Below are 22,199 nucleotides of genomic sequence, written 5' to 3' on the forward strand. Positions count from 1 at the left end.
ACACTCTGCCTTGTGGTAGTTTTCCCTCCCTCTTCCTTCCACGTGACATGATGTTTTTCCTCCTTAAAGCTAACTAGCACTTCGAGGGTGCTAACCTTCTCTTTAGATTTAGCCCCCAGCTAAGGGCATACTCCAGCCTCATGGGGTGCTCTCTTTCTCTTGGTTAATTGTGAGTTCCTTTAAAGAACTTGTCTTTTCCACCATTAATTATTAAAATCCCTTTCTTGCTATATGCTCTCCCAATTCTATTTCATATTTACTAGTCCTGCTGTCTATTGTATCTCTTCATTTTGTTTATAACTTCTCCTAAATAAACGACCTTCTGCCAAAGAGAATGGCCATTATGAATTCTTCACATGACCAAATCCCAACATATGGTGAAATCAATCTTAACATTTAGTACTGAATTCCAAACACATCATTTGGAACTAGAAATTGCTCTCTAAATCACATCACTTCTTTCCTTCCTTCCTTCTTTCTTCCTTAATATCTTGGACTTCACAGGCTAGATTTCTTTTTAAAGGACCAGCCTTAAACCCAGATCACTTTGGTTCTCATTGAGTGGTCAACAAAAGGTCTCAGGCCTTTGGTCTTTGTTTTGTCCCAGACTGGCAAATCTGGTAAATAACAGTTGTTACTGTTTTGGCCAGAAAACCTGAGGTGCTTCCTCTTCCAGATTGATTTTTTTTAAACTAGGTATGAAAAGCAATTCTTTGCCTCATTTCTTTCTTACCTAGCCTTAATGGGTGTGTGAGGAACATGAGAAGTTAAATTAAGAAAAGATAATAATAAATGTTGGCGGTAATGTGGGAAATTTGGGACACCAACGCATTGTTGGTGGAATTGTGAAATGATCCAACCATTCTGGAGAACAATCTGGAACTATGCCCAAAGGGCTATAAAACTGTGCATAACCGTTGAACTAGCAATGTCATTACTGGGTCTGTATCCCAACAAAATCAAAAAGGAAGGAAAAGGACCCACATGTGCAAAAATGTTTGTAGTAGCTCTTTTTGTGGTAGCAAAGAATAGGAAAAGGAGTAAATGCTCATCAACTAGGGAATGGCTGAACAAGTTGTAGTATATGAAAGTAATGAAATATTATTGTTCTATAAGAAAAAATGATGAATGAGCTGATTTTAGAAAGGCCTGGAAAGGTTCAAAACAAGCAGAACCAGCAATACATTGTACACAATGACAATAAGAATATAAGATGATCAACTTATAGTTTTGATTTGATTCTTCTCAGTGATTCAGTGATCTAGAGCAGTCCCAAGAGATTTTGGATAGAAAATGCCATCTGCATGCAGAAAAAGAACTAAGGAAACTGAATGTAAATCAACACATGCTATGTTCACTTCTTTTTGCGTTGTTTTTTCCTCCTTTCCCATAGTTTTTCCCTTTTGCTCTGATTTTTCTCTTCCAACATGACTTATAAAGCAAAATGTATTAAAAATGAAAAAATTTAATTTAATTTAAAAAAAAGAAAAAGTTAGATGTACAGGGATATTGATAAAACAGGATGAAGGAAAGAGTGAAGTATGGGGTTAAGCTGCTATCTCCAACCAATCACCATTTGAGTCAAAGAACTGGTTAAATAACAGTTTCTGATAAGAAGGCCCAAGCCTAAAGCTCACTAAAACTGGCTGGGGGTCAATGACCCAACATAAGCTTTTTGCAAGCACTGATGCTTAATGAATCTCATGCATATTAACTAACCCTGAGGGTGGGATTAGTGTAGGATGTATTATCAGGAGGAGGACATATTAAGGAATGTATATAGTGCCAGTGGAATAACATGTGAGACTTCTGAAAGGTCTCCTGCAATGGAAACTCTGAGAAAGAGGGGGAGGCAGGGCTAGGGCAGGATTTCAAGGTACAAGTGTTGGCTCTGATACCTGAGTTGTATGCTGTAAACTCATGTGAAGTTTTCATACCCACTCCTATAGGAGTGTATTAAAAAGTTTAAATTGCTTTACTTATCCTGAGTCTGTTCATTCACTATGCTCTTGGGGGGGGAGGAGGAGGGGAAGGGGGATCAGAGTATTTTTTTCTAACAGGTGGTTGCTTCAGTCAAGTAGACCTATTGAAGACCTCAGCTTAAAAAGGCCAGGGTCCCCCACTGAATCCAGGGCCATCTCCTATCACCCTGATCTATATCTGGCCACTGGATCCAGGTGGCTCCAGAGGAGAAAGTGAAGCTGGTGACTTTGCACAGCCCTTCCTCACCTAAATCCAATTCATTTTATATGTCATGGCCAATTTTAAAAACAAAGGATAAACAACAACCCCTAAATCACAGGATCATGAGATTGAAAGTAGATATCATCTACTTCAACTTCCCATTTTACAGATGAGAAAACAGGCCCAAAGAGAAATGATTTCTGCCTCTGTTTATCCCCAAAGTTGCCATATTGTCTCCAAGCTTCTGTGGGCCAGGAGTCCTGATCACATGGCCCAGGCAGGGATAGTTCTGTTTCGTATCCCCCCTAACCTTAACACAGATGGTCTGAGAGCTGTAAGGAAGGTGTCTCAGTCAGGGGCAGCAGGAGTGAATACAGACTCCCTAGCTCCCAAGTGTCCCCAGAAATTTATGAAAAGAGAAAGAAGAATATACAGCTGGGCAGTGGTGAAGTCGGGCTGTTTATTTCACCAAGAGAATGCAAAAAAAAAAAAAAAAAAAAAAAGGAGGGGGGAAGAGAGGGAGAAAGAGAGAAAAAAGAGAGAGAGGGAGAGAGAAGAGAAAAAAGGGGGAGAGAGAGGGAAAGACAAAGAGAGAGAGAAAAAAGAGAGGGGGGAAAAGAGAGAGAGAGGGAGGGAGGGGAAAGAGGGGGGGGAGACGGAAAGAGAGAAGAGAAAGAAGAGAAGAAAAAAAAGAAGAAGAGAAGAGAAGAGAAGAGAGAACACAAAAGAGGAGAAAAGATTCCACAGTGGAATTTGGGCTGAGGAAACAGGAAGTATCTTTCTCCTTCTTGCACCAGGAAGGACCACATCTAGAGGAAGTCCAAGGGTCTCACTGGGCATAGGGGCTTCTCTCCCTCCATAAAAAGAGCCATGGCTCCAGGAGACAGGTCAGGTCAGCCCAATGCAAGACTCACAGCTTGTGTCCATGTGGCCTGGCTAGGCCAAAGGCCGGCCTGTCCCCTGGGGCTCTGTCCTAGTGAAGCTGGGAGCAGACCTTCTTGTTCTTCCATCTTCCTGGCTTCTTCTGGCCACTAAAGTATCAAATAAGGAATGGCTTATTTGTACACAAAATATCACTCTGCAAGGCACTGGTGTGGGAACAGCCTCGGGGTCAGCTGCTCCTTCACAGGGTCACTGTGTCTCAGGAGGTCACCCCCGAAAGCCCTCATCAGACAGTGGTTTCTGGCAACCCTGGGCAGGGCCCACTGGTTTCCTGGCTCTGTTCTTTGCCGCTCTGCTCTCCTCTTCCAGCTTCTGTCCATCAGGGAGCTCTGTGGGCCTCTCTTCCTGGGCCCCCCAAGCTCCTCCTCCAGGGCCCTTATGCCATCAGTCCCAGACGGGTGACTTTGGCAGAAAGGAAGGAGTGGATGATGAAAACAATGGTTTTGGGGCAGGAGTGAAGGTCCAGCTGCTATAAGAACCAAAGAAATCCAAGTCAGGTGAAACTGCCAGCACCTCTCCAAGACCCCCTGCTCCAGGCTTACACAGGCCTGAATCATCCCCCCCCCCCCACTTATCTTTACCCCAACAAGTCCCCCAGCTCCAAAGAAGCACAGGCCTTTAGCACTCCAAGGGACCTCAAGGGCATTTACTTTCATCTCCCACCCTAAAAGGGGATCAACTAGCCTCTTCTCAAATACTTTCCCTGATGAGGAGCTCACTACTCCCCCCAGTCAGTCCTGTTGTTAGATAACTGAATGGTGGGAAGTTCTTTCTCAAAATTGTATCTCCCTCCCTTTCTTGGCAGAGATGGGAGATTCAAATGGTGTAGAAGAGGTAGAAAAGATGGATGGTAGAACACTCTATATGCCATCAGTCACAAGTGATGTGTTGGTTGGCTTAGTTAAATTGCTTTTTTTCTTTCTTTTTTATTCTTTGTTACAAGGGATGGCTGGTAAGAAAGAGGGAAAGGATATACTCAGAAATCAATGTCATACAAAAATAAAAGATCTTTTTTTAAAAGTTGTAACATGGTTAATATAGAAATATATTTTGCATGACTTCACCTGTATAATGGGTACCATATTGCTTGCCTTCTCATTGGGTGAGAGAGGGGCTAAAGGAAAAGAATTCGAAACTCAATTTTTTAAATATTTAAATTTTGTATAGCTTTCATTTTTTTTTTTTAAAGAAAACTAATTCCTCTCCATATTGAACTGAAATTTGCTTTCTTGTACTCATTGCTCCTAGGTCTCCCCTTTAGAGCAGAGTAAAATAAACTCTTCTTCAGCATCCAAACTCAGCCCTTCTGATGTTTCTGAAGAGAACTATCATATTCCTTCTAAGTCTTTTTTTCCTAGGAGAAACATTCTCATTTCAGTGATTGTCATGACGCAGTCTTGAATTTATTCCCTCCCTCTCTCAGTTACTTTCTTCTTGGAATGTGCTCCAGTTTATCAAAGTCATTCTTAAAGTGTGGGGCCCAGAACTGGACAGAAAACTTTGGGTCAGGGCAGAAGAGAAACCAAAACTAAGCCAGTCAGCAAGCAGCAGAGAGTAGGAGGAGGGGAACAGGGGAAGGAGAAAGAAAAAGGGAGCAGCTTAAAAGCCAAGCCTGCTCCTCACTTCCCCACTCAAAATCTTTGCCCCCTACCTCATCATCCACAATATGAGTTCCATTGATTTTGTCTCTTCATTTTCTTTCTTTCTTTTAAAATTTTCAACATTCATTCTTATTAAATTTTGAGTTACAAATTTTTTTCTCCCTCCCTTCCTCCCTCCCATCCTTCCTCTTCAAGACAAAAAGCAATCTGATATCAGTTATACATGTACAATCATATTAAACATTTCCACATTAGTCATGATATTCATGCATATCTCTTTCTCCCACATGCCTTTCTCTATTCACAGTATTCATCTCTAATCCCCAGCTTCTTAAACCATAGTTTGCAACCCCATATGGAGTCTCATAATTGAATTTGGGGTCACAAAATTATGATTTATTGTCAGTAAATGTTTGATTGGTATACCTATTTTATATACTCACATATCTGGAGCATGTAAAAATTTCTTAGGAAAAAAGGTGTCATGAGTGGGAAAAGTTTAAGAAACCCTAATCTAATCCATCCCTCATACAACTTGCAAAATAATCTATCTAAAGCATTCTCTCAGAAACCTTCAGTGACTCCCTGATAAAATCTTCCATAATCTAAGTCTAAACTACTATTTTAGATTTACTTTACATTTCTCTCTTTCACATGATTTACTGCCCAAATTAGATCTAGCTGTTTCTAAATATGGTCTTACCTTCTCCTATCTCTGTGCATAGGCTCAGGGGATGCCCCATATCAGGAATGGTCTTATCTCCTCCCTCAGTCTAGGCTGTTGAAATTCTCTCTTCCTTCAAGGCTCAGCTTAGGTATCCCTTCCTCTATAAAATCTTATCTGATCTCCCTCTAAGGTCTGTCTCATAGTCTTCTGTCCCTCCTCAAATCTCCTTTTGAGCCACTACTGTGTATTATGTAACATACTCAGCCTGGATATCTAGTATGAATCATACTAGATAAAGTATAGGACTTCAGATTAGAAAGAGCTGAATTCAGATCCTGCCTCTGACACTTACTAAGTGGACAAGTCACTTAAACTCTCTATTAACATAACCCTAAATGTATGCAAGCTTTTGTGTTTGCCATGTCACACTACTAACGCATAATAACCCATCAGGGCTTGCACAAGTCCCTGAAAATCAAGGGGATTCCCTTCATTTTGCCCTTTAGTTATAAGAGGAGATCCTAAGGAAAAACTGAAAGCTTTCCCCAGTAACCCAGACACAGTTTACTGAATCTGAGACCAAGAGGACCAATCAGACCTTAGAGACTTAGGACTTTGCCGTCAATTTGCTAGTTAGACAATAAATAGGATTGTTGCTTTACCGCTGGAAGTTAATTTGGAGGCCAGAGAGTGTAACTTCCTCATATTATAGATGAGAAAACTGAAGTATCGAGAATTCTCACCTCCTCCAGGAAGTCTTCCCTGACCAACCCATCCCATTATGATATCATGACCTCTAGCGAGGTCCTATGAACTTGATTTTGTGAGTCCTCCTTTGCATCCTTACATAGTCTTAACACTTTATCTTTCTCTACATTCCCTGTCTTTCCTCCTTACCCAAGAGCTTAGGAGGGACCACAGGATAATAGATTTAAAATTAAATTGTACCTCAAAAGCCATTAAATTCAAACCTCTCCCACCCACCATCCCCATTTTAGCAGATGAGGAATCTAAAGCATAGAAAATACAAATATACATTTCTTTTCCTCCCCAAAGGTGATGTAAGTAATCTAACCACTGTCACTTCATATGTACATATTCCCTTCAGATGCACACCTTTTCTTTAAGTGACCTGCCCAAGGTCACAAAGCTAGTAAGGGCTCTGAAGTCAGGAAGATTCTTCTTCCAGAGTTCAAATGTGGTCTCAGACACTTCCTAGCTCTGTAACACTGGACCAGTCACTTAACCCTGCTTGTCAGTTGCCTCATCTATAAAATGAGCTGGAGAAGGAATTGGCAAACTGCTCTAGTATCTGCCAGGAAAATTGTCCAAAAATGGGGTCAAAGAGTCAGACACCACTGAAATGACTGAACGACAACCTGAACTTAGGTCCTCCTGAGCCTTAAGGCTGTCAAACCTGAGTCTCTCCTATCAGACCTAGTCTAGCCAGTCCTAGAAAGATGCAGGAGCTGAAGAGAGGAAATGGGGGTAGAGGAAGCTCTGGCATGGGAATGCTCGGCAGCCTCAGGGATGCTCGGCAGCCTCAGGGATGCTCAGTAGCCTCAGGGATGCACCCTCCTCCATTTTTGCTCCTTCATTCCCCCATCCCTCAGCCCCCCTGGCCCAGCATCTCTTTAGCCCCTCTCTCCGCAAGCCCCAGGGCACGGAGGTCACTCACAATCTCGCCTTCAGCCCCTCCAAAGTCCAGGAAGAGCAGGCTGGAGCCATCGTCAGAGGACATCTGCAGCTTTTCGAAGGGCTGCTGCAGCAGGAGGGCTTTGGCCAGACCAGGCTCCACTGCCCAGAGAGTGAAGCCCTTGTCGATGTGCACAGACAGGCTACAGGCGCGTCCGTTCCACGTGCAGGCTGAGGGTGAGGAGAGAGGAGAGGATGAGCCGCGGGCAGACTCCAGAGCCCAGCGGAAGCCTGGACAAAGGCCAGGGCACGTTCCTTGGGTTCCCCTGACCGGAGGCTGCCCACTCCGTGACTCACCAGGACACGCGCCCTCTCCCCGGTCACCCTTTCAGGTTCTGACCTGTGGATACCTCCTGCACTACCTCCGCAGAATTGTGGCAGCCATCCACCAGCAGGCGGGTCCAGGTGGCTAACTCCCGGGGGGACTCCACACTGAACAGGTGTGTCTCCACACCCTGATGGGTCCCCGAGCGCAGCGCGAAGGAAAGCTCTGAGTCATAGAGAACAGAGCCTTTAGAGGGGCCAGAATGCACCAGCCTGGGAAGGGGAGATAGGACACTCTAAGAATATGTATCCCCTCCCCTACCTTTCTGTCTGCTCCATTGGGAGCAGCTCTGCAGGGCCCTGAACTGCCTCACCCAGCCCTGCTCCATTCAGTCTATTAGCCTCATCTGGTCCTGCTCTGGTTCCACTTGCCAGGGGCTGGCTATCTCTGAGGCCATCCATGTTTTCTCCCCCTTCTAGAGTCCTGCACAACCTCACACAGCAGCATCAGCATCTCAGTCTTTGTGACCATGGGCAGCTCTCCCCCTCCATGCTCCCCCTAGGCCCGGTGTATCTCTGGCTCTCTGCAAGGGCCGTCAGCCCAGGAGTGTTTTCTCCAAAGCTCTGCTTAAATAACCCCCTCTCCGTGAAGTCTTTCCTAGTCCCTCCCCCTGACAGGCCCTGTCTCCCTATGCTCAGAGTTACCCTCTTCTTTCACATGTGCCTGTTTTGCATACACTTATCGTGTTGTCCACCCTCAAGGAAACCTAAGTTCCTTGGAGGCAGAAACTGGTCTATCTTTGCCTTGTGTGCACGGTGCCCGGCACAGGGTGGGCACTTCACAAGTGCTGACTAAGTGAATGACTGGCAAAGCTTAGCTGGGCACACAGGACTGGAAGAGGGCCCTGGCGTGGGCTACCTTGTGGCGATGAGCGGAGAGCTGCGGCCGGGCGCGTTGAGGGCTTCTCGGCTCTGGGGGAGAGTGCTATAGAACAAAAGGTCCTTCTCCGTCAGCATGGCCAGAACAGGCTCTGTTCCCCCACCTGGGAGCTAGAGAACAGCGGGAAGAGCTTAGGGTGACTTGGGGCCGAAGGTCCAGAAGAAAAAGACAAGGGAGGGAGAAGAAGGGGAGTGACAAAGAGGGGAGAGCAACGGGCGGGGCGCAGGGGAAGGGAAGCCCCGCCTGAGTCAGGAGGGGGAGCCCCCCAGCCCCCGGCGCCTGCAGGCCACCTGCTCGGTTAGCCAGCCTATCCGCTTGATTTCCTTGCTCCCAGCAACACCTCCAGCTCCTGCGAGAAGGGCCCGCAGCTCGTCGGTGACCCAGGGCACAAGGGCGTGGATGTTGGCCTGGATGGCAGCCAGCCAGGCTTGGGCACCCGCCTCATCCTTGGCCCTCAGGAAGAGGACGTCACGGCCGTCCGCAGAGCGCAGCTCCAAATACCTGCGGACAGAGGCGGATTCAGGGGCGGCCCGCACCTCCCAGCCCCCGCGGCCTCCGACCGCGCCGGGACTCGCCCCCCACACCTGCGTACCCACGGCGCCCCGACACACGGTGACGTGCAGGACACGCTGCGGACAGACAGCACACAGACACACAGCCGCCGCCTCGCCGCCTCGGGCGGGCCCGCAAGCACGCGAGCACAGACAGCGCTGCCCGGGGAGCTACCGTTCTACCGCCCGCGCGTGCGCCGGCCCTGGGCTGAGCGCTCACAAATAGTCTCCCGTTTCCCCTTCACTACGCGAGAGGCAGGCGCTCGGTGTCCCTGCTTCACAGCTGAGAAACAGGGCGAGGACTGCCCGAGGTCACACAGCCAGTGCCTGAGGCTGCGTTTGAGTTTGGGTCTTCTTGGCTCCAGACCCAGAGCTCTGCCCACGGCACCACCGAGCTCCCCCCATAACCCGCCTGGATCTCTAGAGAAGAACTCCTATATAGGGAATATGTATTATATACACACATATATGTGCAACTCTATAGAAGATGCCTCCTCCTGCCTTCTCACAACCCAACAGGCCGCCCTTGGGCTGAGCCCTCTTCCCCAGCCCTGCTTCCCATTTGTTTTCCAGTCTGTGGAACTGGGCTGGGTCCCAGGGCTGGGTCTCAAAGCCGGGCCGGGGGTACGGCAGAATAGAGAGTGAGCCAAACCTGTGCTGGGGGCCCCTGGATTCAGGCAGGGAAGATCACATATGCAATGTCTGCCCGGTCCTTGAAAAACCTCAGACCAGTGATACAAATTCAGGAAAGATAGTGCATTAAGACAGACTAAAACCCAGCTAGGCAGAAGCAATGGGAGACATGGGCCCTGCTTATGGACTAGCTGACAATCAGAGGGCTCTGAGTTCTTTCTGGGCCACTGAATGACCCTGGCCAAGGTCAAGGTCCTCCCTTGAACCTCAGGACCTTCGCCTTTGAGGATGGTCCATGGCCTACTGCCCCCTAAGGCCATAGAGGAGAATCAGACCCCACGTAGTAAGGCACCAGAAGATCTTCACACAAACCGCAGTCATTGCCTCTGTCCCAGAGCTCCTAGACTGTACAGTCCCAAACAAGGAGCTCTACTTCTCGTGGACTTTTTTCCAACTGTCCCTGAAGCTGGAACACATTACCTCCTCATCACCGTCTCCTGGTTTTCCCCAAGTCCCAGCTAATACCCCACCTTTTGCAGAATCCCTTTCCCAATCTCTCTAGTACCTTCCCCCATTGATTATTCCCAATTTATGCTGTATGTATCTTGTTTATATGTCCCCCATTCGATTGTGAACTTCTGGGAGACAGACAAACTTTTGCCTTTTTTTGTATCATCACTTCTCAGCATGGAGCCCAGACACGCAATGCTATTGACCTACTGACTTACTGACACCTTCCCAGGGCTAACCCAGCAGCTCAGGAGCCAGGCTGAGAGCCACGGATCACCAGGAATGGAAGGCCCTTAGAGACGATCTAAGAAATTAGGAAACAGAAACCCAGTGGGAATGGGACTAGCTCACACCACTGGTTAGCTGACAGCCTAGACTAGAACCTGGGTCCAAGTGCTTTCTGCTGCACCAGGCTAATATTTCTCAGAAATGATGGGTCAGGGTTCTATCAGGTCTCCGGGGCTCCTCATCCTTGAGCCTGCTTAAGCCATCTGCTAGGTCTGCTCCAGTGATGGCTTTTTCTTCACTCCCCACAGCAGCCCACACACACTGATGTCAGTGTTCTGCACTCCAGCCCACCTGTCTTTACCTGTGCTCAGCAGCCACTCCTCACCAGGGCCTAACCTCACATGGGCCCTGCTTATGGACTAGCTGACAATCAGAGGGCTCTGAGTTCTTTCTGGGCCACTGAATGACCCTGGCCAAGGTCAAGGTCCTCCCTTGAACCTCAGGACCTTCGCCTTTGAGGATGGTCCATGGCCTACTGCCCCCTAAGGCCATAGAGGAGAATCAGACCCCACGTAGTAAGGCACCAGAAGATCTTCACACAAACCGCAGTCATTGCCTCTGTCCCAGAGCTCCTAGACTGTACAGTCCCAAACAAGGAGCTCTACTTCTCGTGGACTTTTTTCCAACTGTCCCTGAAGCTGGAACACATTACCTCCTCATCACCGTCTCCTGGTTTTCCCCAAGTCCCAGCTAATACCCCACCTTTTGCAGAATCCCTTTCCCAATCTCTCTAGTACCTTCCCCCATTGATTATTCCCAATTTATGCTGTATGTACCTTGTTTATATGTCCCCCATTCGATTGTGAACTTCTGGGAGACAGACAAACTTTTGCCTTTTTTTGTATCATCACTTCTCAGCATGGAGCCCAGACACGCAATGCTATTGACCTACTGACTTACTGACACCTTCCCAGGGCTAACCCAGCAGCTCAGGAGCCAGGCTGAGAGCCACGGATCACCAGGAATGGAAGGCCCTTAGAGACGATCTAAGAAATTAGGAAACAGAAACCCAGTGGGAATGGGACTAGCTCACACCACTGGTTAGCTGACAGCCTAGACTAGAACCTGGGTCCAAGTGCTTTCTGCTGCACCAGGCTAATATTTCTCAGAAATGATGGGTCAGGGTTCTATCAGGTCTCCGGGGCTCCTCATCCTTGAGCCTGCCTAAGCCATCTGCTAGGTCTGCTCCAGTGATGGCTTTTTCTTCACTCCCCACAGCAGCCCACACACACTGATGTTAGTGTTCTGGACTCCAGCCCACCTGTCTTTACCTGTGCTCAGCAGCCACTCCTCACCAGGGCCTAACCTCACATGGGCCCTGCTTATGGACTAGCTGACAATCAGAGGGCTCTGAGTTCTTTCTGGGCCACTGAATGACCCTGGCCATCCAGCCTTTGCTGATGCCCCTCCTTACCTGCACTCAGCATCCACTCCCCCTGGAGCCCACCCTCTCCTGGGCTCAGGGCTCCAGCCCACCCTGGGCCAGTCCTCACCTGCGCTCAGCATCTGCAGGGATACACCTTCTCGAGACATAGGCCATCTTCAAGGAGACGTTTTTCCCCTCCTTGAGCTCTCGAGGGCAGAGGGTCGGGGAGGAGGCAGCCGGTGACTCCCAGCTTACGGTAGCCCCTGATGAAGAGTTCTTGAAATACGGCGAGATCTCCTTCATGTACTTGACTGTCCAGGGGAGACGGTGACAAGGAGTCACACTCAGCTGATACCCCGGCAAGGAGCTATCCCACCTCTGGGTGCTCAGTTCCAGGGCACCAAAGCTTACTAAGCAGAACCACTCTCCACTTGGCCCAGCCCAGATTCAGCCACCCCCAAGGGCACAAGACTGTGCAAGGAATCAATGGTCCATAAGGGGCAGGGGACAGAGCTCTGGGCTGGGAGCCAAGAGACCTGGATTCTAGTCCCAGCTTGGACGCTTATTAGCTGTGTGACCTCAGAGAAGTCACTTCCTTGTTTTGGACCTACTTTCTTGCTATAAAATGAGGGATTTGGGATCAAAGTTTACACACTTGCAGACATAGACATGGACAAACAGAGATACGTGCACAGCTGCATCCTCACACATATGCAGACAGTCACTCAGAGAGACACAGACTCCCTCCTTCCCTCCTTCCCTCCTTCCCTCTTTCTTTCCCTTTGCCAGCTAAGATCAGGGCTCGTTTTTTAAGACAGGAGAAAGAAACATCTTGGCTTTAAGGAGAAAATGTTAAATCTTCAACAATTCCACACAGGGCGGTTAACAGCAGGAAGAACCTAAGGCTGTGAGTTAGCAAGCAACTTCTAATTCCAGTTACGCTCCAATTCTGTTGCACTTATAACCTTGAGTAAATCACACTAGTATTCTCTGGGCTCCATTTCTCCACCTGTAAAATGAGGTAAATGGACATTCTACAATCGTACAAATCTCCAGATGAGAAATGAGACTGTTCCATAGTGCTGCCTTGAGGGGAGGCGCTTCACAGCCCCCAGGCCCCCCTCACTGACCTCCTGGCCTCGACCCTGGGCTGCACATGCCTTATAATGGGCCGGACTTCTGGTCACCCGTAGCAGGAAGTATCTGGCAGTGTCAATGAACAGGAGGGGAGGGTTACAAAGAGAACACCAGCCCCACTTGCCTATTCCCTGGGTCTGATCAACAATGGGAAACCCAAGGCTGTGGAAAACCTGTGTATACATGTGTGATGCTTGCAAGAAACAGGTCTACATCTTTTCTACATCTTACCAAAGAACCTAGCCCACATTATGTCCATAGGAGATATGCCAAAGTTATTCTGTTGACTGAGTAAACTTAAAGAGATGAAGAAAAATAGAATCAACCCACCCTGAGCCAGGCCATGTGTCCCACACACCCTTGATAGCGTGGGGCAAGCAGAACATGCTATAAATGGCTTTCAACCAGTCCCAGAGCCGGGGTCTTGGGTTACACACACGCAGACCCCATGGACACGTGCTCTAGGGCCTGAATGCCTAGCTATAAAAAGTCTTGGCTCTGAGCCTCCCTCCCCTCTCTCATTTCTGCCTGAGTCATCATTCTTGGCAGTGAGAGAGCCCCAGGGGCAGCTGATTGGCCCACCCTCAGGAGGGGCTGGGATTGAGATCTCCGCTGCCATAGCAGAGACAGTGAGGCTCCTAGGAATGTCCCCACCCAAAGACTTAAGACCCAGATGGCAAGGGCATAGCTGCTGAATAACCCTATCACTACTCGACTTTAGCGAGCAATATCCTCCTTGGTCACCTCCAAGACCAAATACTTCCCCAAGGACTCAATCTCTGAAGTGGATAGATGGGACTTCTCCTTTGGTCCACATACAGTACAGCCAGTGGACAGGGCATTGAAGCAATCTTATTCCTAAATCACCCCCATGAGATCATCACTCAATGAAAAGAAGCTAATCTCAGATTCAAAGTACAGAATTTCTGCCTTAGACTTCCTTCTCAAGAGAGACTTAGAGCCCTGACCAACTTTAAGATGCTAACCTTTGCCCCGATAATAAGAACACTTACCCACCAAAAGAGTTCCCTTGTGCTCCAGGAGTGGGCCCATCACTACAGATGGGCACACAGGTACTTCTTACCTTCCTGCCAGCCTCCTTCTATCTCCAGGGGCAAAGTACATGTTTCCAGGTCAAGAAACTGCCCCTCTGATCCAAGGGACTAGAGCGCCAAATCCCAATTCAAAGCACCTCAAAACCTGTCCACTTGAGAACTATTTCCTCCAATAAGATCTCCCCAACTCTTCTGATCCAAACTAATCTCTCTAATTTTCTCATCTTTTCTAACAGAGCCTCTAGTATACAAGATGCACACCCCTAGTCTGCTTTATGGTCATACATGTGAGATGGTCATACATGTGAGACGGTCATGCTGGGGACCAGCTTCTCCACTTTGCTCATCTCTCAGGCAGGACCATAATTGACAGGCTGTGGGGTGCAAGGATTGAATTCCTGGAGGAATGGCCTTCACCCAGCTCTTCCCATGACTTCATTTGCTATTTTCTTTCAATGTGGATTGAGTCTGAGATTCGTTATGGTATAAATGCTTTCTGGAAACTCAGGCCATGACTAGAAGTGCGGGGCCCTTTACACGGTGGCTGCGGGATTAAAAGAGGTAGGTACAAACACTGTGTTTCTTGCTTTCTCATATCCCTGACTCCACCGAATGCACTTAGGCCACACTCTATATACTAAGTAATCAGGCAATGAAACTTCGTGGCAAGTGTCTCCTTCCCAAATTACTGAAATGGGATGCTGGCAGATAGAACCCAGATTTTCTATTTTAAAAAACAAATGGAGAGTAAAGAATTCAGGACTAGCCAGAGCAAGGCCGGAATCAGGAGTTCAATCAATTGGTGTTCAATGCAGGGGGTAAAACAGTTTACAACAGAGGCAAAGGACCTCCTGCTGCCCAGGGAAGTTTTAGGGCTGCCAAATTGGGTAGGCAAAAAGATATGCCCTTTTCTATTTGCCCTATGGAAGCAAACCATGCTTCCTCTGGAGAGATTTTGCAGCTCCTGGCTCATACCTGCAAAACCCAGACCCACCTCACCTAACAGGGGAACAGAATAGGGAATCAAGATTACAGAATCCTAGAATATCAAAGCCGAAAGGGACCTTGAAAAGCATCTAATTTAATTGCTTTGTTTTAAGATGAGGAAACAGACTTGGAGAGGTTTTCCAAAGTCACCAGGCCCATGAAAATACCACATATTCATGCTTGGGAGTACTAGGTGTCCACGAGGTCACGGAAATATCAGCCACAGCATCCACAATGACTCTACCTTGGGAGGCTGAGCTCTAAGCCCATTTCCAATACAACAGCTCCAATAAGAAATGTGGCGGGGGATACATCTGGGAGAAAGAATCTTTATCTTTTTTTTAGGTATGAGTCTTTAAGTTTGTTTAGCCTGAGTCTAAGCATAGTTAACATTCAGGTACTTTTGGACAGGACTTGACTTAAGGACTACAAAGCATCTTAGGGCTTGGGGTTCAGGACTTCATCTGTTGAAAGACTGGCTAAGGGAGAAGAGAATTACACTGGTTCCAATATCTCCTGGCACCTCAGTCCTCCAAATAATGTGAACTCCTAGAGGTCCAGTGTCCAGAGCCTGGCTACTCGGTCCACAATGCAGAGGCTGGAGCTCAAGGCACATGCTTCCTAGATCTGAGTTTTGCCCCCTCTTTGCTCAGACGTTCTGTGTGTGTACATACCGTTCAGTGTTCCCTAGCTGCCCCTCAAAGATTAGTGAGACCACAGTGGGGGCGGGTCTCAGGGCACAGAACATTTACAGTAAGGAATGTTGGCGGCAGCCCAACACGTCGGCTTTACAACCACCAGCCGCAGCCTCATTGGCCCAGGCATTTCCTGACTTTGCCATATTTTGGGGACTACCCTGTCTTCTCTGGTGCTAGAAATGGAAGGGTATCTTTCTCGAACGTGCTACCCCCAGAGGACTCTCTGGACAAAGAAAGCGCTTTATTCCCTCTTTGGATCCAGGACTGGGTGGTTCCCATCCTACCAGGCAGTCATTCCCAGCTCCTTCTAGAGGGCAAGTCCAGCAACAGAGCCAACCAGACTAGTTTAAGCAGAGAGAGACCATTAACTTTGAAGCTCCTGTGGGGCAGCACAGCATGGCAAGCACACACACACACACACACACACACACACACACACACACACACCCTTTTGCTGCCCAGGAGATGTCACATTCATAACACAGACCCATCATTTTTGTTGGTCTAAGGAAGTTAGATTCAGAGATTTCTGCATACACTGCAGTCTGGGCATTCCACACCCTCCGAGGCCTGAGGAGAGTGCCAAGCTGCCCACTTCTCCCATCTGCCCTTGTCTTTTGAGAAAAGGCATTGGAAAATTCTAAGAATCAAAGCCAAGGGCCACAAGACAGACTGACTCACCTGGCAACCAGCCATGCTGGGAGAGCTCCACGAGTGCCCATGGAGACAGGACTGAACACCAAGAAGTAAGAAATAAGAGGGGAGAAGTGGGATGGGGATCTTGTGTCCCTAGATCAGAGATATGCTTTCCTCCTCTCCCAATATTAAGGCAAGGGCTACCACATCATGGAATGAGGATTGACTGGTCCAAAGAAAGTCCAGGATCAGCAGGTGGCTAGGAAGTACCTCTTTCTCCCCATACTTCCCATGGACACAAGATATACCCTAGAGTTTTCAACAGCTCTTTCCACTGGGTCAAGCTTGCTTCCAATCTTGCAGGAAAGATGAGACCCCAAGAAGACATGAGCAAAAAGGGATCCACAGGAATGACACGATTCACTAAGACTGCTCTGGTTAGGAGAAGCTTCCAGATTTGAAAAGAAGGGCTAAGCCAAAGCTTCAGGCCCTGCCCTAACCATTTTCTCTCAGGATTCTTTCTCTATCTTGGGATTTCTGTAATCACCATCTTAGCTGGTCCCTGAGAGCACCTGATGCTCTTTCTACATATTCTATATACGGTACAACTTTTTTTAGGGCTGCAGTTCCTCTAAGGCAGGAGTAGAGAACCTTTTTTTTGCCAAGGGCCATTTGAATATTTATAATATCATCAGAGGAAATCATACAAAACTATCAACTTATAGAATTCAAGCAGTGAGAGGTTGCTCTACCTAGCTTCCAACTCCTCAGCAGCAGCAGTTGATGATGCAAATGATTTTGTGGGGTTCATACAGGCCCAAGGGCAGGAGGTTCCCCACTCCTGTTATAAGAGAAGCCAAGAGATCAGGAATAGGCCTTAGATCAAAGCTTAGGCCTCTTGGTGGAAGATTAGCTTCCTAAAGTCAGAAGGAACAGAGATAGGAGAGTATTGGGCCCCAGTGGGGCTATAGTGTTGTCTATCAGACCTGGATACTGTTGAGCAAAACTCCCTTAACCCTACCTGTCCATGTCTGAAAGGCAAGTCTTAGGAGACTTGGGAGCTACAAAACACCTCCCAGGGGTGGAAAGCCCCATGGGGCTTCAGCTGACTGCTTCTCCCAAGGGCCTTGTTTAAGCTTCAGAGCCACACACTGATTCCTTGAATCAAAGAACCCCTGCTGAGCAGCTCCAATTCCCATTATAAAGACTTAGGATAATAGAATATCCCAGCTGGAGGGCCTTAGAGACCACTGAATTTAATTCCTTTATTTTACAGACAAGGAAATTGAGGTCCATAGAGAAGATAGGATTTGCCCAGCATTGTCCAGCAAGTTGGTTGCAGAGCTGAAACCAGAACCCAAGACCCCAAGTTCCCAGCCAAGTTGTCCTATCTCTTGGTTTCTAAAAACAAAAACTAAGGGAAACATTTAAATATGAAAAATACATGGTGGTTTTTTTTTTTTGTTAACAAATATAGCCAATTCAACAAAAAAAAACTTGAGATCCTAGGAAAGTTTCTCAGGTCCTGGGTGAGGAGAAAGTGAGAAATATCTGGGAGTGAGCTATAAGACTATCTCCTCCATAACCTCCCCTTAACAACCTTGTCCTCCCGCCACTTACCCTCCAGAACCACCTCCTTGCCAGTTTTCTTGAGCACCTGCACTGCCTCGTCATGAGTGGCTGTAGACAGGTCTCCACCATTCACGGACAGGATAGCATCCCCCACAAACAAAGCCTCTGTCTGGTCAGCTGCCAATCCCTTAAAGATCTTGGAGATGAGAATGGGCATCTTGTTCTCTCTGCCACCTGAGAACGCACACACAGATATGGACACATGTAAGTGCACATTAGCTATAAGCAAACAGGCACTATGTTAAGGAGTTGGGGTCTCAGGTATTAAATAAGTACCTAAAAGCTCTATACTAGGAAAAACATTGGAGGAGATAGGAGGAGCCTAAAAATGGAATCAGAGACCATCAAAACTGGAAGACATCTCAGAGTTCGTCATCCAAGGCTCTCCTTTTACAGAGGAGAGTACCCAAGGCTGGAGAGAGGGAGACCCATAAGGTCACACAGCAAGGAAATGGTACAAGTAGGATTAGAACCCAGGTCTCCTGACTTCTAAGTCCAATAGAGGAACTCAAAGGACTTATTTAGAGGAAATGGTGCGAGTGTTTGGGGAGGGGAGTATCCTTAGAAAGAAAGCCTGTGGGACCTGAGACTTAGTCAGTAGTCTGTAGTAGTCCCTCCCAACAGATACCAGACCTGAAGATATAGCTCCAAGTTCATGAGCTGTTCTTCAAAGCAAAAAGCAGAGAAAGGAAATAAGTAGAACTAGAAGCACAGTATTAGCTGAAGCTGTCATGATGTTTCAATAGCCAAATTTCCAAACCAAGTTAAAGAGAAATGACTTCCCTGAAGTTACCAGAAGAACTCATACTCCAGTATCTAAAGATACTAGGTCCTTCCCTCTTGGAAAGGGCAGGGCTCTGTTCTCAGTGTTCTAGCTGCCACCTCTGCCAACTCCATGGAGAAGAGAGAGAAAGGTCTCAAAGGGCCTTCTCAGAAAGCTCAAAGGACATCTTGATCCAGTGCTGGGTAAAGGTACAGGAGGATTATGGGGTACTAAAGAGAGCTGTGAACTGAGGGTCAAGAGATCTTGCTCCTAATCTCTTTGGTATCATTTTCCTGTGTGACCAGAATAATTTATCTCCCCTCTTTTCATTCCATACTAAATGATAAAGGGGTTAGCGTAAGGCCCTTCTTGCATCTGATATGCTATAATGGGAAATTCTATTCTATGACTAGAAGAGGATTCTATTTTGCCATCCACATTTCAGTTCTGAAGAAGAGACACTGCCCCCTCCTCAACAATGTTCTAAGTATCTCTAAAGGCTCTAACTGCTGATGCTTGGAAATATTCTCTGACTGTCCCACATCTCTCCTCTCAAAAAGCAACTGTGACCAGAAATGTCCAATTATGGCACTGGGATCCAGGACAAAGGAGCTTTCAAGCCTTCTGGGGATTGTTTCCCTATCCAGATCCATGAGCATCCACAAAACCCTGAAGGGAGAGTGAAATTAGGAGAGAGAAGTCAGAGAAAAGAGAAATAGAAGAAAAACAAGAAATTGGGGGAAATAAGGGAGTAGGGAAATTATGGGAGATGAAGAAGCCAGGAACTTTGAAGTGGGAGGGAACATGGAATAAGATTCCCCCACCCTTTTAATGGTTCTGAGCAGCTATGAAAAGCTGAAGAACAAAGCAAATGAAGCTGGGAGCTCTGGGTTCCCATCCTACCTTTGATACTTCCTAGCAAGACATTTAAGTTTCTGGGGTTTCTTTACGTGTAAACGGGTGGAATTTACTCCACCTACTTTATAGGTTAGTTTTAAGATTTCAGTGAGATACCCTACAGAAAGAATTTTTAAGCTTTAAAACCTAACAAAAACAGAGCCTTTAGTGTGAGTACGAGGGTGGGAGAGTCAAGGAGTGCTATGTACGTGGGGAATGATTCAGGGAACTAGTACAGCAGAGGGCAGAGGGAGTCTCGCCTCACTTCCAGAGAGGGCCAACTGGCTGGGCTGGAGAATTTAGACCACAGTGGACAGGTACTGCCCGAGATGGGGGGAGGTGGAGGATTCCATGGCCTTCCCAGAGATTCATACTAAGAAGCAATGAGGCTACCATCGGAGCCGGGCTCCCAGCCAGTTCCCAGACTGGGCAGCTCTCTTTAGGGAGGCCCTGCCCACCAGCTCAGCCTGCCAGGCCCTGCTGTCCCGTAAAGTTTGCCGAGCCGAAACTGGGTAAGAACTTGTGTTTGTCTCCATGTGGCCTGATCATGATCTTTCAGGGCCTGATCGGCTTCCACCGCGGTCACCCTCCCGCAAAGACTGCGCCGACTCAGGGGGACCCCGACAGTCAGACGATCAGTCGGTCAATCAGATAGACAGGGCAATAACGGGCAACGTGCCAGGGTGCCGGGCCCCCGTCACCACTCTCGTCTCCGAAGCTCTCCCATCCTCTGCTCTTTCACCTTCAGCCTCGCTCGGTTGCCCTCCCCACGTCCCGCTGCCGCCCCTGGGATTCCGCCGTGTCCCCCCGCCCGTATTCCCGGGGCCGCTACCTTTGATGCTGATGCCCAGCCCGCCCGCCTCCTGCTTCACCACGCGCACGGTCCGCTTCTGGTTGAGCAGCGCGTGGGGCAGCGGCGGTGTTGCGGGAGCTCCGGGGACTGCGGGCGTCCCGGGATCCGCGCCGTTGAGCTGGGGCAAGGACGCGGACGCAGGCTCCGAACCTGGCCCCGGCTCCGGCTCGCCGCTAGCCGGCGCGGCGCTCACAGTCACCACGTCCGCTGCCAGGCTGACCAAGACCCGCAGCCAGGGCCCGGGCCCCGCGCTACCCGGAGCGCGCAGCTCCAGCAGCCCGCTCTTCGGGGAGCGCGTACCCGCCGCCATCTTCAGAGCCAGGGAGCCAGAGAACCAGGGAGCCAGCGAGCAAGCTAGCAAGCGAGCGGCCAGCGAGCGCTCCGGCCCCCTCTCCGCCCCTCCCCGCCCCTTTCTGACCCTCCCTCCCCGCCCCGCCGGCGGCCCGGGGGCACAGTGAGGGAGCCCAAGACCGCGGGCACCGGGCACCGGGCCCGACTGCAACCCCTCCCCCAGACCCCCCCCTCCCGGCCCAGAGAGACAGATATTCCGGTCACCCCTTCCTCTCCCTTCCACCGGATCCCGGTCCCAGAACCCAGGACTTGACGGGGCGGGTTCTCCTGGTGTTCATCAGCACGGCTCCGTGTTGGTGCTGGAGAAAGCGCTTGGATGCACCGTTGAAAGGAAGAGAAGGGAGCTGACCTTCACCCTCCGATAAATGTGGGCAAAAGGAAGACCATCCTCTCTGAAACGCCCTTTTCTCAGTCTGCCTCTTAATTTTACAAATTAACAGATTGAGAACCGTAGAGGCAGACGATCTTGGCCAAGGTCACGGAGTTAATGGTAGAACAGGATGATGAATGGAAGGCCGGGTTCGACTATGGCCATAGCTAACCCGTGCTTAAATTTTGCTGGTCCCCTATGGCCTCTAGGATAAAATAGAAATTCCTCGATTTGGCGCCTAAAGCCCTTCACAACCTGACTCCAACCCATCTTTTTAGATTGATTATTCCTCACTCCTTCCCACTCCCCACAGCATTTTCAGCCAAACTGACCTACTTGCTACTACCTAACTATATCAACATTCCATCTGGCCACCTTTGTGCCTTTTCCCAAGCTTTTTACCCCATGCTCAGAATTCCCTGTTCTCTGTTTCTTGATTCCAAATTCAGAGCTCTGTCTACCTTGACCTCCATCAGTTGTAGACTGGTCCCTCTGGGAAAACGTGGGTAACCTAGATGTTTGTGATTGTGAGAGGACTCAGCCTACCCTTGATTAGATTCATCAAGTAAAGGTTACCTCGGAAAGCTAGCTGGTCTGAGAGCCCTGATAACTGAGTTCTCTTTTAGAAATCTGCCCCTCACTCCCTTAGACTTGTCAAATTCAAATAGAAAAAGGAGCTGCTTATCCATAAATAAGGAACCTCCCATATATATGTATATGTAATGTGTGACACATAAATATAATTATATCTATATTTTATTGTATTTTAATGTTTCTTTAAATTTTTCCCAATTACATTTTAATCTGGTATTTGCCTCCAACATAGGGTTTACCTCTGCCTTGGACCATGGGGCTTCAAAGAATGATAGATTCATAGATTTTGAATTGAAAGGTATTTTAGAGAGGTCATTCAATTCAGGGCTTCTTAAACATTTTCATCAGAGAAATTTTAAATAAAGTTGGGTATATAGGTATATAAAATAGGTATACAAATCAAACCTTTACTGATAATAAATCATTACTTTGTGACCTCCCACATTCAATGATAAGACCCCACATGGAGTTGCAACTCACAGTTTAAGAAACTTTGATCTACACTTGTGATAGACATGGCTCTTTTCAACAATAAGGTGATTCAAGGTAATTCCAAGATTTGTGATGGAAAATGTCATCCACATT

The 22,199-nt window shown here is 48.0% G+C and overlaps 1 protein-coding gene across 1 annotated transcript; it reads right to left on the reverse strand.

The window, feature by feature from the left end:
- Window positions 1-2,624: 2,624 nt before the first annotated feature.
- Window positions 2,625-20,640, reverse strand: SNTA1 (syntrophin alpha 1). The gene is made up of 8 exons (XM_051979122.1): window positions 20,279-20,640; window positions 17,775-17,960; window positions 11,769-11,952; window positions 8,584-8,794; window positions 8,273-8,403; window positions 7,430-7,626; window positions 7,073-7,260; window positions 2,625-3,595 (listed from the first exon to the last, which is right to left on the reverse strand). Exons 1-8 carry the CDS (start codon window positions 20,607-20,609, stop codon window positions 3,503-3,505), a joined length of 1,521 nt encoding a protein of 506 aa, XP_051835082.1. The 5' UTR covers window positions 20,610-20,640; the 3' UTR covers window positions 2,625-3,502.
- Between the last annotated feature and the right edge of the window lie 1,559 nt (window positions 20,641-22,199).

Source organism: Antechinus flavipes, chromosome 2 (assembly GCF_016432865.1).
Source record: "Antechinus flavipes isolate AdamAnt ecotype Samford, QLD, Australia chromosome 2, AdamAnt_v2, whole genome shotgun sequence".
NCBI classification, from domain to species: Eukaryota; Metazoa; Chordata; class Mammalia; order Dasyuromorphia; family Dasyuridae; genus Antechinus; species Antechinus flavipes.